Source organism: Elgaria multicarinata, chromosome 11 (genome assembly GCF_023053635.1).
Source record: "Elgaria multicarinata webbii isolate HBS135686 ecotype San Diego chromosome 11, rElgMul1.1.pri, whole genome shotgun sequence".
In the NCBI taxonomy this organism is placed as follows: Eukaryota; Metazoa; Chordata; class Lepidosauria; order Squamata; family Anguidae; genus Elgaria; species Elgaria multicarinata.
In genome coordinates this window covers 26495728-26516683 of record NC_086181.1, presented here as the reverse complement: position 1 = coordinate 26516683, position 20956 = coordinate 26495728, and the positions used below count along the sequence as shown (strand labels likewise).

The 20956-nt window shown below is 42.0% G+C and overlaps 1 protein-coding gene across 1 annotated transcript; it reads right to left on the bottom strand.

Moving 5' to 3' along the window:
- Positions 1-925: 925 nt before the first annotated feature.
- On the bottom strand, positions 926-18380 carry LOC134405612 (vomeronasal type-2 receptor 26-like). Its single transcript, XM_063136853.1, has 6 exons — positions 18172-18380; positions 14997-15288; positions 12526-13389; positions 6857-7084; positions 5717-5762; positions 926-1839 (listed from the first exon to the last, which is right to left on the bottom strand). The coding sequence occupies exons 1-6, from the start codon at positions 18378-18380 to the stop codon at positions 926-928; spliced, it is 2553 nt and encodes an 850-aa protein (XP_062992923.1).
- Between the last annotated feature and the right edge of the window lie 2576 nt (positions 18381-20956).

Here is a 20956-nt window from a genome sequence, read left to right as displayed (position 1 = left end):
GGGTTTAACACTCAAATGGCTGGTCATGTCCAGAGAATTCCTCAGGTTTTTGTGAACCGGCCAGAGAGCTCCGGCTATTGGGCGGTATAGAAATGTAATAAATAAATAAATTATACAAATAGTCTCTTCCCATTCGGAGATGAAGCGATAAGAGTCTGTGGCCTCATCTACACCAAGCAGGATATTACAGTATGAAGGTAGTATATAAAATACGGTGACCATATGAAAAGGAGGACAGGGCTCCTGTATCTTTAACAGTTACATAGAAAAGGAAATTCCAACAGGTGTCATTTTTATATATGGGGAACCTGGTAAAATTCCCTCTTCATCACAACAGTTAAAGCTGCAGGTGCCCTGTCCTCTTTTAAATCTGGTCACTCTAGTATAGCTCCTGCACCTTTAACTGCTGTGCTGAAGAGGGAATTTCACCAGGTTCTCCATATATACAAATAACACCTGCTGAAATACCCTTTTCTATGCAACTGTTAAAGATGTAGGAGCCCTGCCCTCCTTTTCATATGGTCACCCTATAGGATACATTACATTTAGTTATGGATAAGTTAAATTCCCCTGATACCACTGTCTTGAAAGGGATTATGGTTTGACATCAGAAGATGATGTGCTTGAGATGCCCACAAATATTTATCTGAGAAATCATCCTTGACTGTAGCTATGACTAGTTTTTTTTTTAAAAGAATTCTGAATTCATTCATTCATTTATTTAAAAAGCAGTCTATGGGTTAAAAGAAAGAACTGTTGAAATGGAAGCAAAGGGGGAAATGGTGGGTGTACATACATTATTGATTCCGTTTCGGTAAGTCTTCATTAAGTTTTCCAATTTTTAACTTAGGAAGCTTTATATAGGACAGATACTTATACATCCTGCTATTTAATATGCACTTTAGATTACAAAGGACATGGACACTTACATACTTCTTCCATCTTTTCTCCTTATTAGCTGTTCCCTTGTGTTCAGCTGAGGTCTCAACAATATAATGTAACATTTGGGAGAAAAGATACAAACCAACAACCCAGCACTTGAGGCTAAGATAGAAAAGATCTCCACGGCTACCATGTATTTTCCCTTAGAGCTCAGATAGGATGGAACAAAGGATAACCACACACTGCAGAAGACCAACATGCTGAAAGTGATAAACTTGGCTTCATTGAAACTGTCAGGGAGCTTCCTTGCAAGGAAAGCCACGGTGAAACTCACCATTGCCAGGAAACTCATGTAGCCCAGAACACAACAAAACAGAGTCACGGACTGTTCATTACACTGTAGCACAATTTCTTTAGCCACTGAGTGCATGTCCATATCTGGGAAAGGTGGAGAGGTGGCCAGCCATAAAGTAGAGATGCTTGCTTGGATGAGGGAGCAGAAAAGAACAATGGAGATGGCCAGTCTTTTCCCCACCCACTTCCTCATCCTGGACCCTGGTTTGGTGGCCATGAAAGCCAGAACCACCGTGATGGTTTTTGCCAGCACACAAGACACAGCCACTGAGAAGATGAGTCCAAAAGTTGTTTGTCGGAGGAGACATGTCACTTTCTGAGGATGGCCAATAAACAGCAATGCACAAAGAAAGGAGACAGAGAGGGTGATGAGTAGAGTGTAGGTGAGGTCCCGGTTGTGGGCTTTGACAATGGGGGTGTTGTGGTGCTTCAGAAAGGTTCCCAGCACCAGAACTGTAGTCAATGAAAAGGAGACGGCAAAAGAGGCTAAACTAAATCCTAAAGGTTCTTCATAAGACAAGAAGGTTACAGCCTTGTGAATACAGCCATCCTGTTTTTCGTTTGGATAGTTTTCCTCAGTGCATTTATGGCAATCATTCATGTCTGAAAAAGAAAGGATGTGGTCTTGATTGCAGACACATGAGATCAACCGGACTGAATTGCAATGACTGTTACTCTGTCACAGAGAAAAAAGCCATAGCTAGACCTAAGGTTAATTCCAGGATTATCCTGCGTTCGTCCCTGCCTGAGCACTGGATGCCCTGTGTGGCACTTGGATGAACAGGTTTGACCCCAGGTCAATCCTGAGATAAACCTTAGGTCTAGCTATGGCCCAAGTCTCTATTAAACTTGTAGCATATATTAAGTGCTGATAATTTGAAGTGAGAGAAAGTGAGTTTTAAATGGTTGAGAGTTTTGTAGTTCTAAAGCAGCATCTTGGATTATAAACACAGCACCCTCATAAGCCAGGTAAGATCAGAGTGCCCTGCTAAAAATGTTTATGTGCCATAGTTATTAAAGAGAAACCTCTTGGTGGTTTTCTTGGTATGTTTTTTTTTTTGTTTTTTTTTTACAAAAGTTGAAGGACCTGATACCTAAAGTTAAGCAATCCCTTCATTAGAACTTACGCAAATGCCACATTGATTGTGCAAACATCTTTAGGGTCTATGAGGCTGAGTTCATCTGGCTAGGTGGTATTAAAGGCAAAGGTGATGATAGTGGTTAGGGGGAGGGGTTGCAGGTATAAGATGACACAAAGCATTCTAGTGCCTCCCATTTCTGAGAACATAAAGGCCAGGTGCAGCTCAGAATTATCTCTTTCCCTGGGCAAAATACACTGGTCCCAGAGCAGGTAGAGCAAGAATAAAAGGAAACTTAACAGTATTTATATTAGCAAAAGTCAGTTGAACCCAATTGTGTAGTATTATGCAGCTATTGGTGAGTCTGCTGAAGTCAGTGATGGCAACCAGCTTCACAGTAATTTATTTATTTATTTATTACATTTTTATACCGCCCAATAGCCGAAGCTCTCTGGGCGGTTCACAAAAATTAAAACCATCATCAAACAACCAACAAGTTAAAAATACAAATACAAAATACAATATAAAAAGCACAACCAGGATAAAACCACGCAGCACAATTGATATAAGGTTAAAATACAGAGTTAAAACAGTATAATTTAAATTTGAGTTAAAATTAAGTGTTAAAATACTGAGTGAATAAAAAGGTCTTCAGCTGGCGATGAAAGGAGTACAGTGTAGGAGCCAGGCGGACCTCTCTGGGGAGCTCATTCCACAACCGGGGTGCCACAGCGGAGAAAGCCCTCCTCCTAGTAGCCACCTGCCTCACTTCCTTTGGCAGGGGCTCACGGAGAAGGGCCCCTGTAGATGATTTTAAGGTCCGGGCAGGTACATATGGGAGGAGGCGTTCCTTCAAATAACCTGGCCCCAAACCGTTTAGGGCTTTAAATGTCAATACCAGCACTTTGAATCGGGCCTGGACCTGGACTGGCAGCCAATGAAGTTGTAAAAGGAGTGACGTAATGTGATCTCGCCAGCCAGTCCCTGTTAGTAAACGGGCTGCCCTGTTTTGTACCAGCTGAAGCTTCCGGACCGTTTTCAAAGGCAGCCCCACGTATAACGCATTGCAGTAATCCAAACGAGAGGTTATCAGAGCATGGATCACTGTAGCTAGGCTACAGTTTACTAACCAATGTTTACTAACCATCCTCTTGTACAGTGATTGTTGCAACATCTTCCAAGTCCTGTTTCCGGCCAATATATTTGAGGTATACCCTACTATTCTGTTATTTAATGGAGCACAGCCGTGCATCCTTAGTTAATGTTTGAAAAGAGAAAACAGTTTCCACCATTGAAAAGACGAATTGGGGGTGCTTTGTCATTCTAACCTTAATAAAACCAAAAGAGTTTGAATAATATTTCAGCAATTTACACATGCCAGAAAGAAATTCCTATTTTACATAAGCCAAAACTTTCAGGAAGATTGGTTAAAGATTGAGGGTTGGGGGTAGTTAACAGGTGTGTGTGGGGAAAAACCCTTGGTCACACAAAAGTGTTTCTGAAAAAATATTGGCTTCCATTTGTGCCTGCTATGGTGGGCCCACAATAGTTACCACTTGTTAAACATTGCCATTTCTGTATTTCATTTCTACTCAGTGGAATGGGCTTTCATTTTTTAAAAAAAATAATTTACATATTTTAAAAATATTTGTATTGCTAATAAAAGCCTATGGAAGCTCATAAAGCAGCACTCAGAATGATGAAGGGGAAGAGAGGATATCTGACATCTGGAGAAAAAACAACAGCAGCAGCAAAAGCTGGTACCCCTCCCCCCCCCCTCTCTCTCTGTGTGTGTGTGTATTCATGGACAAGCAATTCTGTCAGTGTGACCAGACCCTACCACATGGAAGCTATTGAATAGGAGTGAACCTTTAGTTCATAGGCAGGCCTAGCTTTCCTTGCGGACATTTATTTTGCTGTCAGAAGTCTGAGAAACAGACTCAGCCTGGTTCTTGCCTCCATTTTGAGAGAAAAAGTTTCCTCTTTTTTTCATTTCGAAAAGTGCTCTTTTCTCATTTGGAACATATTTTCCCTTGGCTTTGAGACTATTTTGGGTTATCTTCTCCCAAGCCCAGTTTCTCTGACCCAGGCACCTGGGCCTTATCTAGATGGGGCAAAATCCCAGGGCAATCCCCGGGATTGTCCCTGTTCATCCATATGATGCAAAGGGGATTCTGTGATCAGGGAGGGATGATCCCTCCCTTGCCCCGGGATCTCACCCTACACTTTAGGCCAGCTTTTTCCGTGGTCTCGGGCTCAGCCTGAGACCACGGAACATGTGTGCGGGCATCGCTGTTTGTCCCGGTTACTCACGAGGAGCTGGGACCCACACAGGGGGCACAGAGCTCCTCAGGAGCACTGCGCCCATCAGGGTTGTGGTGGGGGGAGCAGGGAATGAATATATATATATATATATATATATATATATATATATATATATATATATTACCTTTTGCGCATGAGCGCTCATGCACATTTTCTTCTTTAAGAAAAAAATGGCGGGTGCAACACCTCTCCCTCTAAGGTCATCGAGCGCCGCATGTGAACAGTTATTTAGTTATTACCAGAACCACCCACCAACTGGATACACAGAATGCATATGTCCTTGTAATTAGCTGGTTTTATTTACTCATCCCAATGATCTCTGATGGCATTTCTATACAAGGCTAGAAGCGTCCATGCTTATTCGAGCTTCATACCTGGGATTTCTTTCTATATGTTTCATTTAACAGCCACAAGATGTTCTATATGGTTTATTATACAGCCATTGGATGGTGCCATCATATAGTTGCACTATAGAAAGTTTCCAGAAATTCACAGGAAATTTATCACATGTCGGAGTGCAGTAGAATCTCTTATTGCATGTTCTGTGTTTAGAAGAAAGCTTCTATAATGGGGGAAAAAAACTTTTGATGTACGGATGATTTTTTACGTTTGTCTGGATTATAGCTATTCTGTTCTTATAATTCTGATCTCTCTCTCTCTCTCTCTCTCTCTCTTCTCTCTCTCTCTCTCTCTTCTCTATCTCTATCTATCTCTATCTATCTATCTATCTATCTATCTATCTATCTATCTATCTATCTATATCTTCTCTATCTCTATCTATCTATCTATCTATCTAGACCTTTTTATTCACTCAGTATTTTAACACTTAATTTTAACTTAAATTTAAATTTTACTGTTTTAACTCTGTATTTTAATCTTATAATCAACTTTGCTGTGTGGTTTTATCCTGGTTGCGCTTTTTATACTGTATTTCGTAATTGTGTTTTTAACCTGTTGGATGTTTTTTGTGGTTTTAATTTTTGTGAACCGCCCAGAGAGCTTCGGCTATTGGGCGGTATAAAAATGTAATAAATAAATAAATAAATAAATAAATAATATCTATCTATCTATCTTACCATCCTGGTTTGAAATCTTCCCTTCTGGACATGGGATGCAATCGTAGCAGCAAAATGGCTCCCCCTCCTTCATTTTCTTGTGAGAACCAGGTTGGCAACTCTCAGTGCACTGAGAAAGAGGCCGGGACTATTTGAGAAATAGGAAAGGAACAACATAAGGAAGGAATACAAAGCTTGGAATCCATACGCTTTGAGGCCTCTTCTGTATTTTATCACAGAGACTCTGGGTGGGCCCAATTCCTCTTTAATCAGGCATTAAAGCTTCCAATTGTTGCATTGCTTATTAACTTTACTCCTGCCTCCCCAGTGTTTTTAATGTTTTGTTTCTTTAATATTTTTATTTCATTTTGTATTAAAGAAATCATCAATTTAATATATATTATAAATGTTTAGTATACTGTCATTGTGTTGCTGTATGATATGGTTTTCCAGTTTTATGATTGCATTCCACCCTGCAGGCATTTACCAGTTGGGAAGTATGCAGTTCTAGTAAATTAAATGAATAAAGACATACGATTTAAGAAAGACTTGAACAGACTCAATGTTGAGTACTTGCATTTTTCTAGTAATCATCCCAGGCATTTGAAGTTCAATTTTCCCTATGGTCAATTTCTACTTTTAAAAAGAAACCGTACATTTGACCAAATGCACATAACTCACATGGATCTTTTCATCTGGAAACTCTTATATGAGGGTTTTCCAAGACGCGTAATTGATTTGTCCAGACCTACAGTGACTAGAACCAGTTGACAGAGCCCCATGCTAGAACCAGGAGTAAAAAAATTGTTCTGGTCTCTAGAATTTAACCATCTTTCTTAGTGAATAAAACACATGATCTACAAGCAGTGACATCAGTCCTTTCCACTGTTGGAATTCACTGGACCTCTAATTTCTGTGAAAGACTTGTTCAAAACATTCAAAGTATAACTATCATCTCAATAAAATTTCTTGTAGCAATTTCTTGGGAAACAAAGTTTTTGGGAGAGCAGAACCATGTGGCTCTTCATATATTTCATCAACTCCCACATTATCTTAACTTTTTAAGTGTTTATTATTGTACAATAATGTTATGATAAACATCAGGACAGTTGCTAATTTATAACGGGGTCTCTTTCCAATTAACTGACATTTGGAGCCTACCTGATTAAACCAGCTATTCCATGATATGGCATCCTCATCAATGGCGAATGCTTGACCTTGGGGAGCCTCAGGATCCATCCTCCCTACTCTCATCCTATGAAATGAATGGTTGGAAAAGATAATCCAATTGATCACATCCAATCCAGCAACTAGCTCCCCATTCTGGTTGAAGGAAACTCTGTCCCCTGCATTGTTGTTAAATGAGATCCATTTTAGAAATGGTTGGAGCTACAGTGAAAAAGAAAAGGCAAAGATTTGGGAAAGACAGAATTTAGGTCTTTGGGGGCCAAAAGGACATAACTTGAAATCAGTATGTAGCATTGTTTTCTTTTTTTTACTTTAGAGTAAAGGCTCCAAACTGGATATTCCAATCTGGATCTTAATAGCCTCCTACCTTCCTGCTATGGTTCTTATCCAGATCAGTCCTCCTGAACCTTCTGTAGTGTAGAAATGGGCAGTATGTAGATATTTACTTAAAATAATATCTGCTTTGAAACTCTTACTAAATTCTAATGATATAAAAAAATGAGGTTCTGGCTTGCTTATTTTTCAGCTGGGTGAAGGCCATGGCTGGCCTTAGGATAAATGGCACACTGGCTTATGAGTACCTCTGGTGGCCAGTCACTACATTAGTCAGTTTTTCTGGACCATGAAGAGGATTTATGGGGCCTGGTGCATGCACTGAGAACGACAATACTCAAACCTTGATCTATCATCCACTGTGTTTCAGTTGCAGCCTGCTTCCAATTCATTATTCTCTTTAAGAAGAATAAAGAACAACTAGCTGTACCCGGCGCAACATACGTTATTGTAGCATATCTTAAAGTTTATTAATTAAATATCGCCCAGAGAGCTTCGGCTATTGGGCGGTATAAAAATGTAATAAATAAATAAATAAATAAATAAATAAAATAAATCATCGCAGTTGCGCGGGCTGCTTGGAGGACGCCGATACAGCGCCATCTAGCAGACCTGGGGGGCAGGGAGGTCAGGGGGAGGGGGAGCAGGTGTCCCCCGCTCCCTGGGGTTCCTGTCAGCCTTGGGCCGCCCATCCAGCTTGCATGAGATTAGACCGAGGCTCGCAGCAGGTGAGCGTCCTCCCACCCAGCCACCAAGGGCCCCGGCCATGCCTCACTCATGCTCTGGACCATGCCACTGCCCCCTTCATGGTGGGGGAGTGAAGAGGCAGAAAGGGGGGTAGGATTACCTTGGAACACCTGGAGGAGTTGGGTGAGGGGCTTAGCAACCTGTATCAGCTGATGTTACACGTTGTTACTTTTGCTTAGCAACCTATATCAGCTGAAGCCTTTACAGAAACATACCTAAGCATTATATATAAAGAGATAATATATTAAAAAGGTATTCAGCTGACCTCTTGCAGTTTTGCTATTCATATATGTAGTACTGATAGTGTTTATAGTATTTTAAGTTCTAAGTGCTTGGTAACCTTTGATGATGGTATGGGTGTCCAGTTGATGTTTAAAGCTCAACAATGTCTGTAATGTTACTTAAATGGCCTCTTTACGATTTTAACACAAAATGGCAGCTCAATGAGGGAGGGAGTGGCTGCTTGCCACTTACCAGAGGCCCTGGGACCAACCAGTGCCTCACCACACACAGCAAGAAGGATTGGGCAGCCAGCATGTGTCATGTGAGTAGAGCAGACGGTGGTGAGTTTTTTCCATCCCAAGCAATGCTGCCTCAAAGTGAAGCTGTGTCCCACTGATTTTTACATAGCACAAATGACATCAAAGTGGAAATTGAAAAAGAAGAATCCTTCAAAAGCAAATTGAAGGAAGATATTTTCTGTAGTTAGTGCCAAAGAACCTGTAGAACCCTGAAAGAAAGGTTGATGACACCTGATTTTGGCCACCGTAGCTCACTGCATAATCTGGGTACTGTGTTAGCGAGCAGGTGAGGAAAAGTAGGCAGGGGGTCAGAGTAGCTGTGGTCTACAAAAACAATCTCAACCTGACCAGAATTCCTGTCTGGGAATTAAATCAGCTCAATTGTGTGTACCTGAGTCTGAGGACCAGAGATAGACTGGGGATTCTGTTTTGGATTTTCCCGTTGAGCGCCTTCTGGTGGTGGGATGTTATTATCGGCCACTACTATTCTTTGGTTGTTTTGTGGTGTTGATTGGGAACTTTTGTTACTTGGGGAGATCTTGGTATTAACTGTAGGGGTTATATATATTTCTAACAACCGACTTTACATCATATATCATGGTCAATGTTTATATCCCTCCCTGGAAATCAGTGTATTCCCATGAGGATGTATGGGAAAATTTCTCAGATTATCTATTGATCCTGCAAACCCAGTTCCCTGAAGCTCAATTGATTCTAGTAGGTGACTTTAATGCGAGGATGGGCAAGGGTTGGTCTGCAATAGAACAAATAACTCTTTCTTCACAGGACGAATTCCCATGGTTAAAGGACAGACATTCTAAGGACCAAATAATAAACACACAAGGGAAAATGTTTGCACAATTGATTTTGCAAACTGGACTTACTGTTCTAAGCGGCACTATATCTGAAGACAAGAAAGGTGAATTCACCTTTATTAACCACTTAGGTGCCAGTGTTATGTAGCAGTTTCACCAGCTGCTTTCGATTCGATAAAGCTTTTTAAAGTAGACATATACCCATGTAGTTACCATCAGCCACTGACTGTGCAGGTGGACTGTGTAAACAAAGCCCTGACAAATAAAGGAAAGCCAATCTTAATCTGTCACTCAGACAATCCTGTCCGGCACCGAAGATGGGCAAATGTGGATTTAGTGGCTCTGAAAGATCTATGGCACTCAGAGCATGTCCAGGACTTGAGAAACACACTGCTCACCTCCAAAGAATCGAACGTAGTACTAAATTGCTACACCCAGCTCACGGCGGCTATCGAATCATTGTTATTACGGAAAGACCATCTGATAGACCAGAGGATAAAGGAAGGTAAACCATGGTTTGACAAGGTCTGCAGACAGTGTAAATGGGAAATTAAAAAACAACAACCTAAACAACTAAGGGACAGGGACATTGTCCTGCTTTCGCAGTCCTATCTGGCACTGCGCAGGAATTATAAAAAGCTAATTAGAGAGAAGAAACCTGAATATACTAGGACAAAATGGGCCAAACTGTCATCAGCACTCAAAACGAATGATAGATCCAGATTTTGGCATTTTATTTCAACTTTAAGACATACTGAGACCCAAGTCATGGATGCCACTATTACCAGTCATAAATGGGAATTACATTTTCGTTCCCTTTTTTATGATGAGACTGCTTGCCTTCCCCCTCTACATAAGGAGGATTTGGAGCTGCCTGGCTGTCCCCCAGTGACTTACGATGAAATAGCCTCTCTGATAAGAAAGTTAAAGAGGGGCAAGGCTCCTGGCAGAAACAGCCTCCCACCAGACTTTCTCATTGACTACCCTCATTGGTGGATACCAATGCTAGCAGACCTATTCACAACTATCGATAGATCAGGGAAATTTCCTAAAGACTGGACAGTGGCAACCGTGGTGCCTATTTACAAAAAGGGGAGCAGGGCAGATCCTAAAAAAATACTGCCCCATAAGCCTTTTGGATGTCTCCAGCAAATTATATGCAAGGCACCTTTTAGATAAGTTGGAATCATGGGTGACTGGAGAAAAAGTTTTGGCAGAAGAATAAGCAGGCTTCCAATGTGGCAGATCTACAATAGATCATTGTTTTGTATTAAAATATCTAGCAGGGAAATATACATCCCCTCCTTATCATTCACTCTTTGCCACATTTGTAGATTTCAGAGAGGTTTTTGACTCAATATCCCGCCCCCGCCTTTGATGGAACTCTTAAACATAGAGCAGAAGTTACTCAGGAGAATACAGGGGCTGTACCAAAACTCCAGCTTATGTGAGAACTTCCGCAAAGGGAGCTCTCTCTGCATCTATTCCAACCCATAAAGGAGGGTGCCAGGGATGCCTGTTAGCACCCGTGTTATTTAACCTCTATGAGCCTCTTGTGGCGCAGAGCGGTAAAGCAGCAGTTTCTGCAGCCGAAACTCTCCCCACGGCCTGAGTTCGATCCCAGCGGAAGCTGGTTTCAGGCAGCCGGCTCGGGTCGACTCAGCCTTCCATCCTCCCGAGGTCGGTAAAATGAGTACCCAGGTAGCTGGGGGAAAGGGAATCATGGCCGGGGAAGGCAATGGCAAACCACCCCGCTATAAGGCCTGCCAAGAAAACGTCAGCGAAAGCTGTCGTCCCTCCCAGAGTCAGTAATGACTCAGTGCTTGCACGAGAGGTTCCTTTCCTTTCCTTATTTAACCTCTACCTAAATGTTATTGTTCCCTTGATGGCCTGCCCCAACTTCAATCCACCACACTTGAAGGATAGGAACATCCCGGTGTTATTATACACTGATGCTGCTGCCCTCCTCTCATATACTCAAGTGGGGATGTGAAGGATGTTGAGAGCTTTAAGTGATTACTGCAGGAGCGAAGCCCTGCAGGTTAACTGCGATAAAACCAAAATCCTAGATTTTTTGGGGGGAAAGGAAAGTATACCATTGGCAGCTTGATAGCGGCCAGCTTGAGCAGGTGAACAAATTTAAATGCTTAGGAGTAACATTTCAAAGCTCAGGATCCTGGTATGAGCACTTAAAAGCAACAGCTCTATTAGCCAATATAACAGCTAATGCTATCTTCCGCTTTGCAGCTGGATCTGGGGGGAAGAGGGTAGCACCCTTAATAGAACTGTTCAAAAGCAAAATACTCCCCCAGATCCTGTATGGGGCCCCTGTTTGGGTCCATGCAGATACTACTCCACCGGCAATAGAGCAACATAATTTTTTAACTAGAGCACTCGGGGTCCCTAGGCCTACTTCTAGGGATATTGCCCATCTGGAAACATCATGCCATTCAACTCAAACATTATATTAAAGGCAGAAATCTTTTTTCTGGATAAAGATTAAGTTCCAGCTGGCTTCACCACTGGTGCTGTCTATTCATGATGATTGGGGAAAGATTCATGGGCAGAAAAGATGAGCTTCTCTGTCTCCAAGATGGGTTATTCGCAAGCATATCTCCTTATGAGGGGGCTTGAAGGGGCTAAGGACGAGATCTCCAGGAGATTGTATGACTGTGATCTCCAGTCATCACTGGCTGTTGTTGAAGTGAGCCACTCAAATACAATACACAAAAATATAATTACTACCCCGGGAAAGCCCCCTTTATATTTAACCTCTCTTACTTCATATGAGCTGAGATGGTTATTCACCCGGTGCAGGTTAAATTCACTCCAGTTGATGGAAGTGAAGGCGCATTATTGGACCCATCCAAGGGTGAAACAGACTGCTGAAAATAGGCTCAAAATGACCCCCACCCACGACTTCCTATGCACAGCGAGTTTCAAATAGATAGCTTGAAAAACAAAAAAGTTATCTACTAATCTTTTCCACAATGCAATCCTATGGGCAAAAAAAATCCAAAATGGCGGACGGAGTGCTTCGTGAAAAGAGGAGTGATCCACTTATGGTTGCTTCTCTTCGCCATGGTTCTCCAGCCCCCCAATCCACTTCTCCACCTGTAGCAGAGGCGGATCACCATGATCCACTTCTGCTTCTCCGACCTGAGGAGAAGCGGATCACACCCCTAATATACAGTCCCCTGTTACATGAGGAACTTGAGCCCATTACCTGCCCAATTTGTAGATTCTGAAATTTGGATTCCACTCCATCCTTCATTGCACCATGTTCAGCTCTTGAAGATGACATGGCATGATGTAGGGCATGGGCCATAGTATAGACAGCATTGTAGATGCTATAGCTGTGTCCAATTGTGCTCATTTCAAAGAATGATCCAGGAAGGCTTTCCAGCTTCTCCTCCCCTGTGCAAATGTCCCCATTCACCTCCCCCACTATGCTATGTGGGAATACACAGCCAAAGGCCTGTTGCCAGAAATCCTTGACAAAACCATCTTCTTTAGAGGTAGAAGGGTTTCTGCTCTCAAGAAACTGCTGAAATCCAGGTAGGTCACTGGAGTGGATTCTGAAGGATATAGCGCCATAGAATATTTCTATATCCCAATTCCTTTGTAGGACAAGTGAAGTGAACTCTGTCTGTGCTGTTGTTATCCATACTTTCCCTTTCATTACCTTTGCCATGACCTCTTGTAATGATAGATATGGAAAGAAGAGGAATAATGCCATGGAATAAGATTCTGCATTGACTACCACTACATTGGCTTTGCTGCCCATCACTTTATCATGTATTTTTGCTCCCTGTTTAAATGCATCATTAATTTCATTGTCAAAAGTTAATTTGGGGACCTTTTCTATGAAGGCAAAACAGACACTCCTCTTAGAAAACAGTGGAACAACCACTTGTAGAAATCTTTCTCCATTATCATTATCCATAACACCGATCCCTATCCACGTCCACCTGAAATGGAGAAGCAAAGAGAGAATTCCCTCATACTGAAGGCGTTCCTGAGGAGCCAACTGGTAGAAGTGAAGGCCTGGAATTTTATAGTTCATCACGGGAGCAGGGCCATAGATAAGCTAAGAAGAGATTTTGGGTAGAGGGAAAGGAAATAATATCAGCATTTATAGAATCATTTCATTATACATACATACATTTAGTGGGGATCTGGTTAGGAACATAATGCTTGGTTAGATAACAGTCTGATCTAAGAGAATACTGACTATCTTTAGCCATTGAGCAAGTTGAAGGATAACGGTCTCCATGGAAGGATGTATATCATCTGACGAGGCGCGCCTTGTGCCAACATTATTATGTTTTTGGTGTCAGGTTATTATTATTATTATTATTATTAGTAGTAGTAGTAGTAGTAGTATCCCGCCTTTTGCCCAATGCTGGACCTCAAGGCAGCCTTACAATGTTTAAAATATACATGGGTGGGGGGAGGGAAACAAAACCATAAACAATTAAAAAAATACACAACAAAATTATAAGACATTAACATAGATGGAGGGCTGGATTATTCTCTAAAGGCCCGCTTAGACTTTTCACTTCTCCCAGGCATTTAACAGCAAATGTTCAGTTTTTCACTGACCCCAGAATAGTTCTTTTAAATGGATATTGTCTGTTTTTATCATTTGGAATGTTGTTAAAATTTGTTTTTAATGTTCACTGTTTTAATCTTTTAAACTGCCCAGATTGCTTTGGCTATGGGGTGGTATATAGATGTAATAAATAATAATAAATTAATATATCATGACAGAATGTCTCTCCCAGGACATTGGGTTGCATCCAGACAGAGTCATACTTAATTATTATTATTATTATTATTATTATTATTATTATTATTTATTTATTTATATAGCACCATCAATGTACATAGTGCTGTACAGAGTAAAACAGTAAATAGCAAGACTCTGCCGCATAGGCTTACATTCTAATAAAATCATAATGAAACAATAAGGAGGGGAAGAGAATGCAAACAGGCACAGGGTAGGGTAAGCAGGCAGAGGGTAGGGTAAAACTAACATTGATTTTAATGGAAACAATAGAAATTCTGATTGGATTTATTTCAATGGGTCTAATTTTAGTATGGCAATGTCCAGTTCCAATTAATTGATGAGTAAAACAGAGAGAGATCACTGCTTCTGCTGTCACCCATTCATAGAGCTGTACATGCATTTGACTCCACAAAATCGGGGGCCGCGAGTGATTCTGTCAAAGAACTGGGAGGATCCTGAGGGCCAAACAACTTGGGGCATTATTTCTCACATTCCCCCACAGGGCACATTTTCATGGAGAGGAGCTCCCATTAGCTGCAGTGCTTTAGTGTGTGTATGGGGGAGGGGTTAATGGTTTTTGTTCCTACCAGAATTGCAATGGAATACAGCAATGCAGAAGTGGATTCTACATAAACAGTAATCAATACAAATGCTATGAATATCCTACAATATTCATGCACCATCGAATGAACAAAGAAAATAAACAGTAACAATTCCATTTTATTTATTATATATATATATATATATATATATATATATATATATATATATATATATATCTCCTTAGCCACCATTTGATATTCATAAAATGCACCCACTTCTGCCCTCAAGTCACGGAATGGAACTGGAATGGAAATGGAAGAGTGGGTTTTGTGATGTATTCTCATGCTCCCCAAATAACCTACCTGTGGAGTCTTATAGGTATCCAAGATGTTTGCCACAAATAGGGAAATTTCAGAATCCAGTCCCCCAATAACTGCTGTTAATCTATTCTGGATATCACATACATAGTTAGGGACAACATTTTCCAGTGTAGTCAACAGTAGCATTGTGGCATGATAGGTCTTCCTTGCATTGTCACAGCTATCATAGATGTGGAAGCCCAAGGTGACATTGGGTAAGATCTGAGGGTTTTCATTGATTTCCTTTATTGCAAACACGAAGGCCAGGATGTGCTGGTAATGCTTAGGAAGTACCCTACAACAAAAGTTGCATTCTGTGATGGCAGGATATTTCACACATACATTAATTGCCACTGTGCTCCACATTATCATCATCATCATCATCATCATCATCATCAGTCATATTATAGCATTTAAATGCAATACTTCTGGCACTCCTACGCCTTTGCTAGACCATGGGTTAGCCCGGTGCGAGCCCTGGGCTCGCCTCTGTGTGTCCAGATGACGCACAGGGGATCCTGGGCCCAGGCAGGGGTAACCCTCCCTTGGCCCAGGATAACCGGCACTACTTTTGGCCCGGTATTTCCCGTGGCCTCAGGTGTGTAGACCAGTCCACCGCTTTTCCCGGCTACTAAAATTACTCGCGAGCCATGGGGGATGAGGGGGGAAATGGAGCCATGGAGGATGGGGGGGGGAAATGGAGGCATGGGTGATAGGGGGAAACGGAGCCATGGGCGATGAGGGGAAATAGAGTGATGGGGGATGGGGGGAAGGAGCCATGGGGAGATGGGGGTAATTGGAGCCAGGGGGAATATCAGGGCAGGTGGGGGGAGCAGGGAGAATGATTTTTTAAAAATAAAACACTTACCTAAGCACAGGAGCACGTGTGTGCATCCGTCCCCTTCAAGATGAAGATCAAATGGCCGACGTGATGGGCTTTCCCTTACCCCATCGTGTCTGATGTGTGGAAAGAAGCGACAACCTGTGCTACTTCTAGCACGAGCTGGCTCCTCCTCACCACTGGATTTGCAGGTAGGTCTAGCAAAGCCCCTAGTTAGCTATGCTAAGTAGAAAACCAAACTATATCAGTGCTCATCTTCATGCAAGCCACTATCCTTACCATTTCTGGAGAAGGTACCTTTTAATACAAGGATTAGTACTGTGAGGCAACATCCTTTGAATGTGCTCTTTAACAGCTACAGAAATACACTGAGGCCATAGCTAGACCTAAGGTTTATCCCTGGATCATCCAGGGGTCAAACCTGTTCATCTAGGTGACACACAGGGGATCCAGTGCTCAGGCAGGGGCGAACCCTGGATGATCCCAGGATAAACCTTAGATCTAGCTGTGGCCTGGGTTACATCTGGATTTAGTTATACTTAGAGTAGACCTATTGAAATCAATGGGACAAGTTGGGCATGATTTTTGACAAACATGAGTTTCTAAAGCATGATTGATTTCATTTGTTTCACGTACGTATGACTTTGTCTTGATCCAAATGACTAACTCCAGAGTCAGTGATATTGTACAACACTATCGACTTTTATCATCTTTTATTGGCTAAATGCGCTACTATTGTATCAGAATAATCTAAGGCATCATCTACACCAAGCAGGATATTGCAGTATAAAAGTGGTATATAAAAGGCAGGAGCTACACTTTTGCTTAATAGTGGTATTGAAGAGCACTGACAACTGTTGGGGCCCATTGACACATACCATATACAGCTTTCATACCGCTATATCCTGCCTTTTTTATATTGCTTTCATAGTGCAATATCCTGCTTAATGTAGATGAGGCCTTAGACAATGATGAAATAGAACAGAATAAGAGGAAACAATAGGTTGGATGCTGATGTACTCAGATTTGACCCATTGAAACCAGTGGGACTGAAATGACTTCCATTAATTGTTTTTCTGTGGATCACTTGACAATGATAAGTTGGTCCTGAATATATTCTTTGGTCCACCGAATAAGGTTGCCGAGAAGTTTCAAAGGAGATAAAGTATCCAAATACAAGTCATGTAACAAAGGAGATAGTTTTCTTCATGATACACAATTATATCTTTCATCTCCAGAATTTTCTCCTGATGTTCATGATTGTATCTCGGCATGTCTTTCAGATATCTCCGCTTGGTTGCTTCATCGTCATTTTAAACTTAATATGGCAAAGACTGAATTGCTTGTTTTTCCTCCTAAACCTTCTCCTCATCTCCCATTCTCTCTTACTGTCAATAATGTTACGCTTACTCCAGTCAAGGAAGCTCGTAGTCTTGGCTTTATATTTGATTCCTCACTCTCCTTTATTCCTCATATTGAGGCAGTAGCTAAATCCTGTTGTTTTTTCCTGTATAATATTGCCAGGATTCAATCATTTTTGTCTGTCTCTTCTGCCAAGACTCTTGTTCATGCATTGGTTATTTCTCGGTTGGACTACTGCAACCTTCTTCTCACTGGCCTTCCTTCTTCTCCCATCAGTCTGTTGGTTTCTCTTCACCACTCTGCTGCTAAGATCATCTTCTTGGCTCACCGCTCTGACCATCTTACTCCACTTCTGAAATCTCTTCATTGGCTTCCAATTCACTTCAGAATCCAATATAAACTTCTCCTGTTGACCTACAAAGCTTTTCACTGTCTAGCTCCTTCCTATCTCTCCTCTCTCCTCTCACACTATTGCCCCGCTCGTGCTCTTTGCTCCTCTGATGCCATGTTTCTCACCTGCCCAAGGGTCTCTACTTCCCTTGCTCGGCTTCGTCCATTTTCTTCCGCTGCCCCTTACGCCTGGAACGCTCTTCCAGAACATTTGAGAACTACAAGTTCAATCACAGCTTTTAAAGCTCAGCTAAAAACCTTTCTTTTTCCTAAAGCTTTTAAAACTTGATTTTGCTCTGACTTTATACTGTTAGTTTTACCCTACCCTGTGCCTGTTTGGTGCATTCTCTTCCCCTCCTTATTGTTTTATTATGATTTTATTAGAATGTAAGCCTATGCGGCAGGGTCTTGCTATTTACTGTTTTACTCTGTACAGCACCATGTACATTGATGGTGCTATATAAAATAATAATAATAATAATAATAATAATAATAATAATAATAATAATAATATGGGGTGACTGCAGAATACAATGAACTCTTTAAGTGACCCACTTCATCAAAGGAATTTACAACAGTCCTTACACAAGTTCCTCTGACGATGCCTGATGGGGCTCTTCAGTGAAGGCTGTTGGACTGGAGACAAAGAGACCATAAGTAGCAATGCCACCAATGATGAAGTCTCCTGACTGATGATACTTGTGAAGCGGAGGGTTAGGATCTCTAACCCTGCAGTTGTCAATGTCAGCTTTGCATCCCATGCAAGCAAGCAGTACCAGAAGCACGTCTATCATGGTATAGTAGTAGTAGTAGTAGTAGTAGTAGAGTTTATTTTATTGCATTGACCATCATTCATTTGCAAAATGGTTTCCCCATCTGTATCGAAGACCCTCTCCCTACCTCTTAATGTTACTGGTGATATTTATGACATCCTTTGGTATTAGTTTTGCAAGTGGTTACTGGAACTCTACATAGGATTGCAAGGCAGGAGAATTAATCACTACCGTTTAGATAATTGAAGAGGAGATTAATTACAAAACAATTACTGATGAAAGCTTGTTTGTCACATCTGAACAATAATCAAATCCCCTACAGAATAAAAAATGAAGGATCATATGGCTTCAGTTTGGCATGGCTCACAGGATTTATTTTTTTACTAATGAAACTGTTTGCAGAAATAATAGAGTTTGGTCTGGAATAAGAGACAAAATACACATGTTTGATGATAGGACTGGACATCTTGAGAAGAAGCCCTTGATCGATTTAGCCTGCAATCCTATACTGGTGTGTTAAGTCTGATTGATGCCAATAGAACTTACTTCAGTCTAGACATGCAAAGGATTATATTCTTAACCTGTAGGGTCTTATGCATGTTTAGTAAGAAGTAAGACCCATTGTTTCACTCAGGCTAATTACCCAAGAAGAGTTTTTATGATTGCAGCCTTAGATAACCCACAGAAAAATCCCTCATAATAAGCTGGAAGCTAGACAATAATGAGCTGGAACTTAAAAAAACTGGCCTTAAAATATTTCAATATGTATTCTAAAAGTCGATTCAGGAAATAGGACACATTTAATATAATGCTTTATGAATATGTGTCAAATAAAACTTTTTGCTCAGTTATCATTTTTACTTTGAAAATCATTTCTTACACTGGAAATGTTTATCCTTTTAATTAGGGATGTGCATGGATGCCCGATCCTCTTTGCCCCCAATCTGCAAATTGCGGATCGGGCCCGCTCCGCCCCACCTTGATCTGCCTAGGGTCCGCTCCGCTGCGGAGCTCCGGCTCCAAATTGGAGCTCCACAGCGATGGGGAGTGGCACCAGATAAGTCCCCCCTCCCTCCTCCCCCTTACCTGTGTCCATCACAGCCCATCCCAGCTTCACTAGAGCCTGCGGCTCAACCAGGAACTGTAGGCCCCAATTGTGGCCTACACTTCCTGTTTGAGCTGTGGGCTCTAGTGAAGGTGGCAACAGGCCGCGACGGACGCAGATAAGACCCTTTCCCCCCTTACCTGTCTCTGCCACCATCGCTGCATGGGCGGCAGTGACTGCAGGGCCAGGTAACACCCTCCCTCCTCCCCCTTATCTGCGTCCCACCGCGGTCCTGCGGCTGCTTCAACTGAGCCTGAGGACTCAAACAGGAAGAGCAGGCCGCAGTTGTGGCCTAGTCTTCCTGTTTGAGTCCTTGGGCTCAGTTGAATTTATTTATTTATTTATTACACTTATATACCACTCCCATAGCCAGGGCTTTCTGGGCGGTTTACAGAAATTCTAAAATTGATGTAAAAACAAGTATACAAAATTTTAAACTCTAAAACACAGAACATACACACATAAAGCATTAAAAACTGATTAAAAATTAAACATGTGGGTAATTAGGGTTAGCAGCCACAGGACTGTGGACGGATGCAGGTAAGATCCCCCTCCTCCTTGCCCCCTTACCTGGCTCTGCCGCCGTCGCCGCACGTGCGGTGGCGGCTACAGGGCCAGGTAATCCCCCTCCCTCCTCTCCCTTACCTGCGTCCATCTGCGGACCTGCGGCTGCTTCAACTGAGCCTGAGGACTCAAACAGGAAGACCAGGCAATAGTCCTCGGGCTCAGTTGAAGCAGCCACGGGACCATGGACGGATGCAGGTAAGACCCCCTCCCCCTTACCTGGGTCTGCTGCCGTCACTGCATGGGCAGCAGTGACAGCGGCAGGGCCAAGTAAACCCCCCTTACCTTTTTTGTGGAGCTCCAGATCGAGGTGAAGGATCCGCCTTCACCTCGATCTGCTCCGCAACGCTCCGCTGCCCCCCTGATCCTCTTTGGCTCTGCCTTAAGGGGAGGCGAAGCCCCCCGATCTGCTTCTGCTTCTCCGGTGCAAGGAGAAGCGGAGCACATCCCTATTTTTAATAACATGCAAACTCAGCTGCAGCAGAGGATGTGATCCCATCACTATCCAGTGACCCAATCTGAAAGAAAGATATTAATCCATCAAGAAAAATCTGGAAAGACCCCAGGACCAGATGTAGTTATTCCTGAACTCTTAAAAGACAATGCTACATGTTGAGCACCTTTATTAGCAGTCCTCTTTACAAACTTTAATAGGACTGCTCAATTGCCCGATAACTGGTCTCAAGCTATTATAATTACTATATATAAGAAAGGAGATAGAAACGATCCTTCTAAATATCAGCCAGTCTACTTCCAGTAGTAGGTCAATTATATGCCTATAACCTTAATAATAAAGTGGTGCAGTGTATCGAAGATGAAAATATCATAGGAGATGAGCAGGCAGGGTTTAGAAGAGGTAGATCAATACTTGACAATTGAGCGTCATCAGATGGGGGATCTTTGCATTTCCTGACCATCACTATGACCT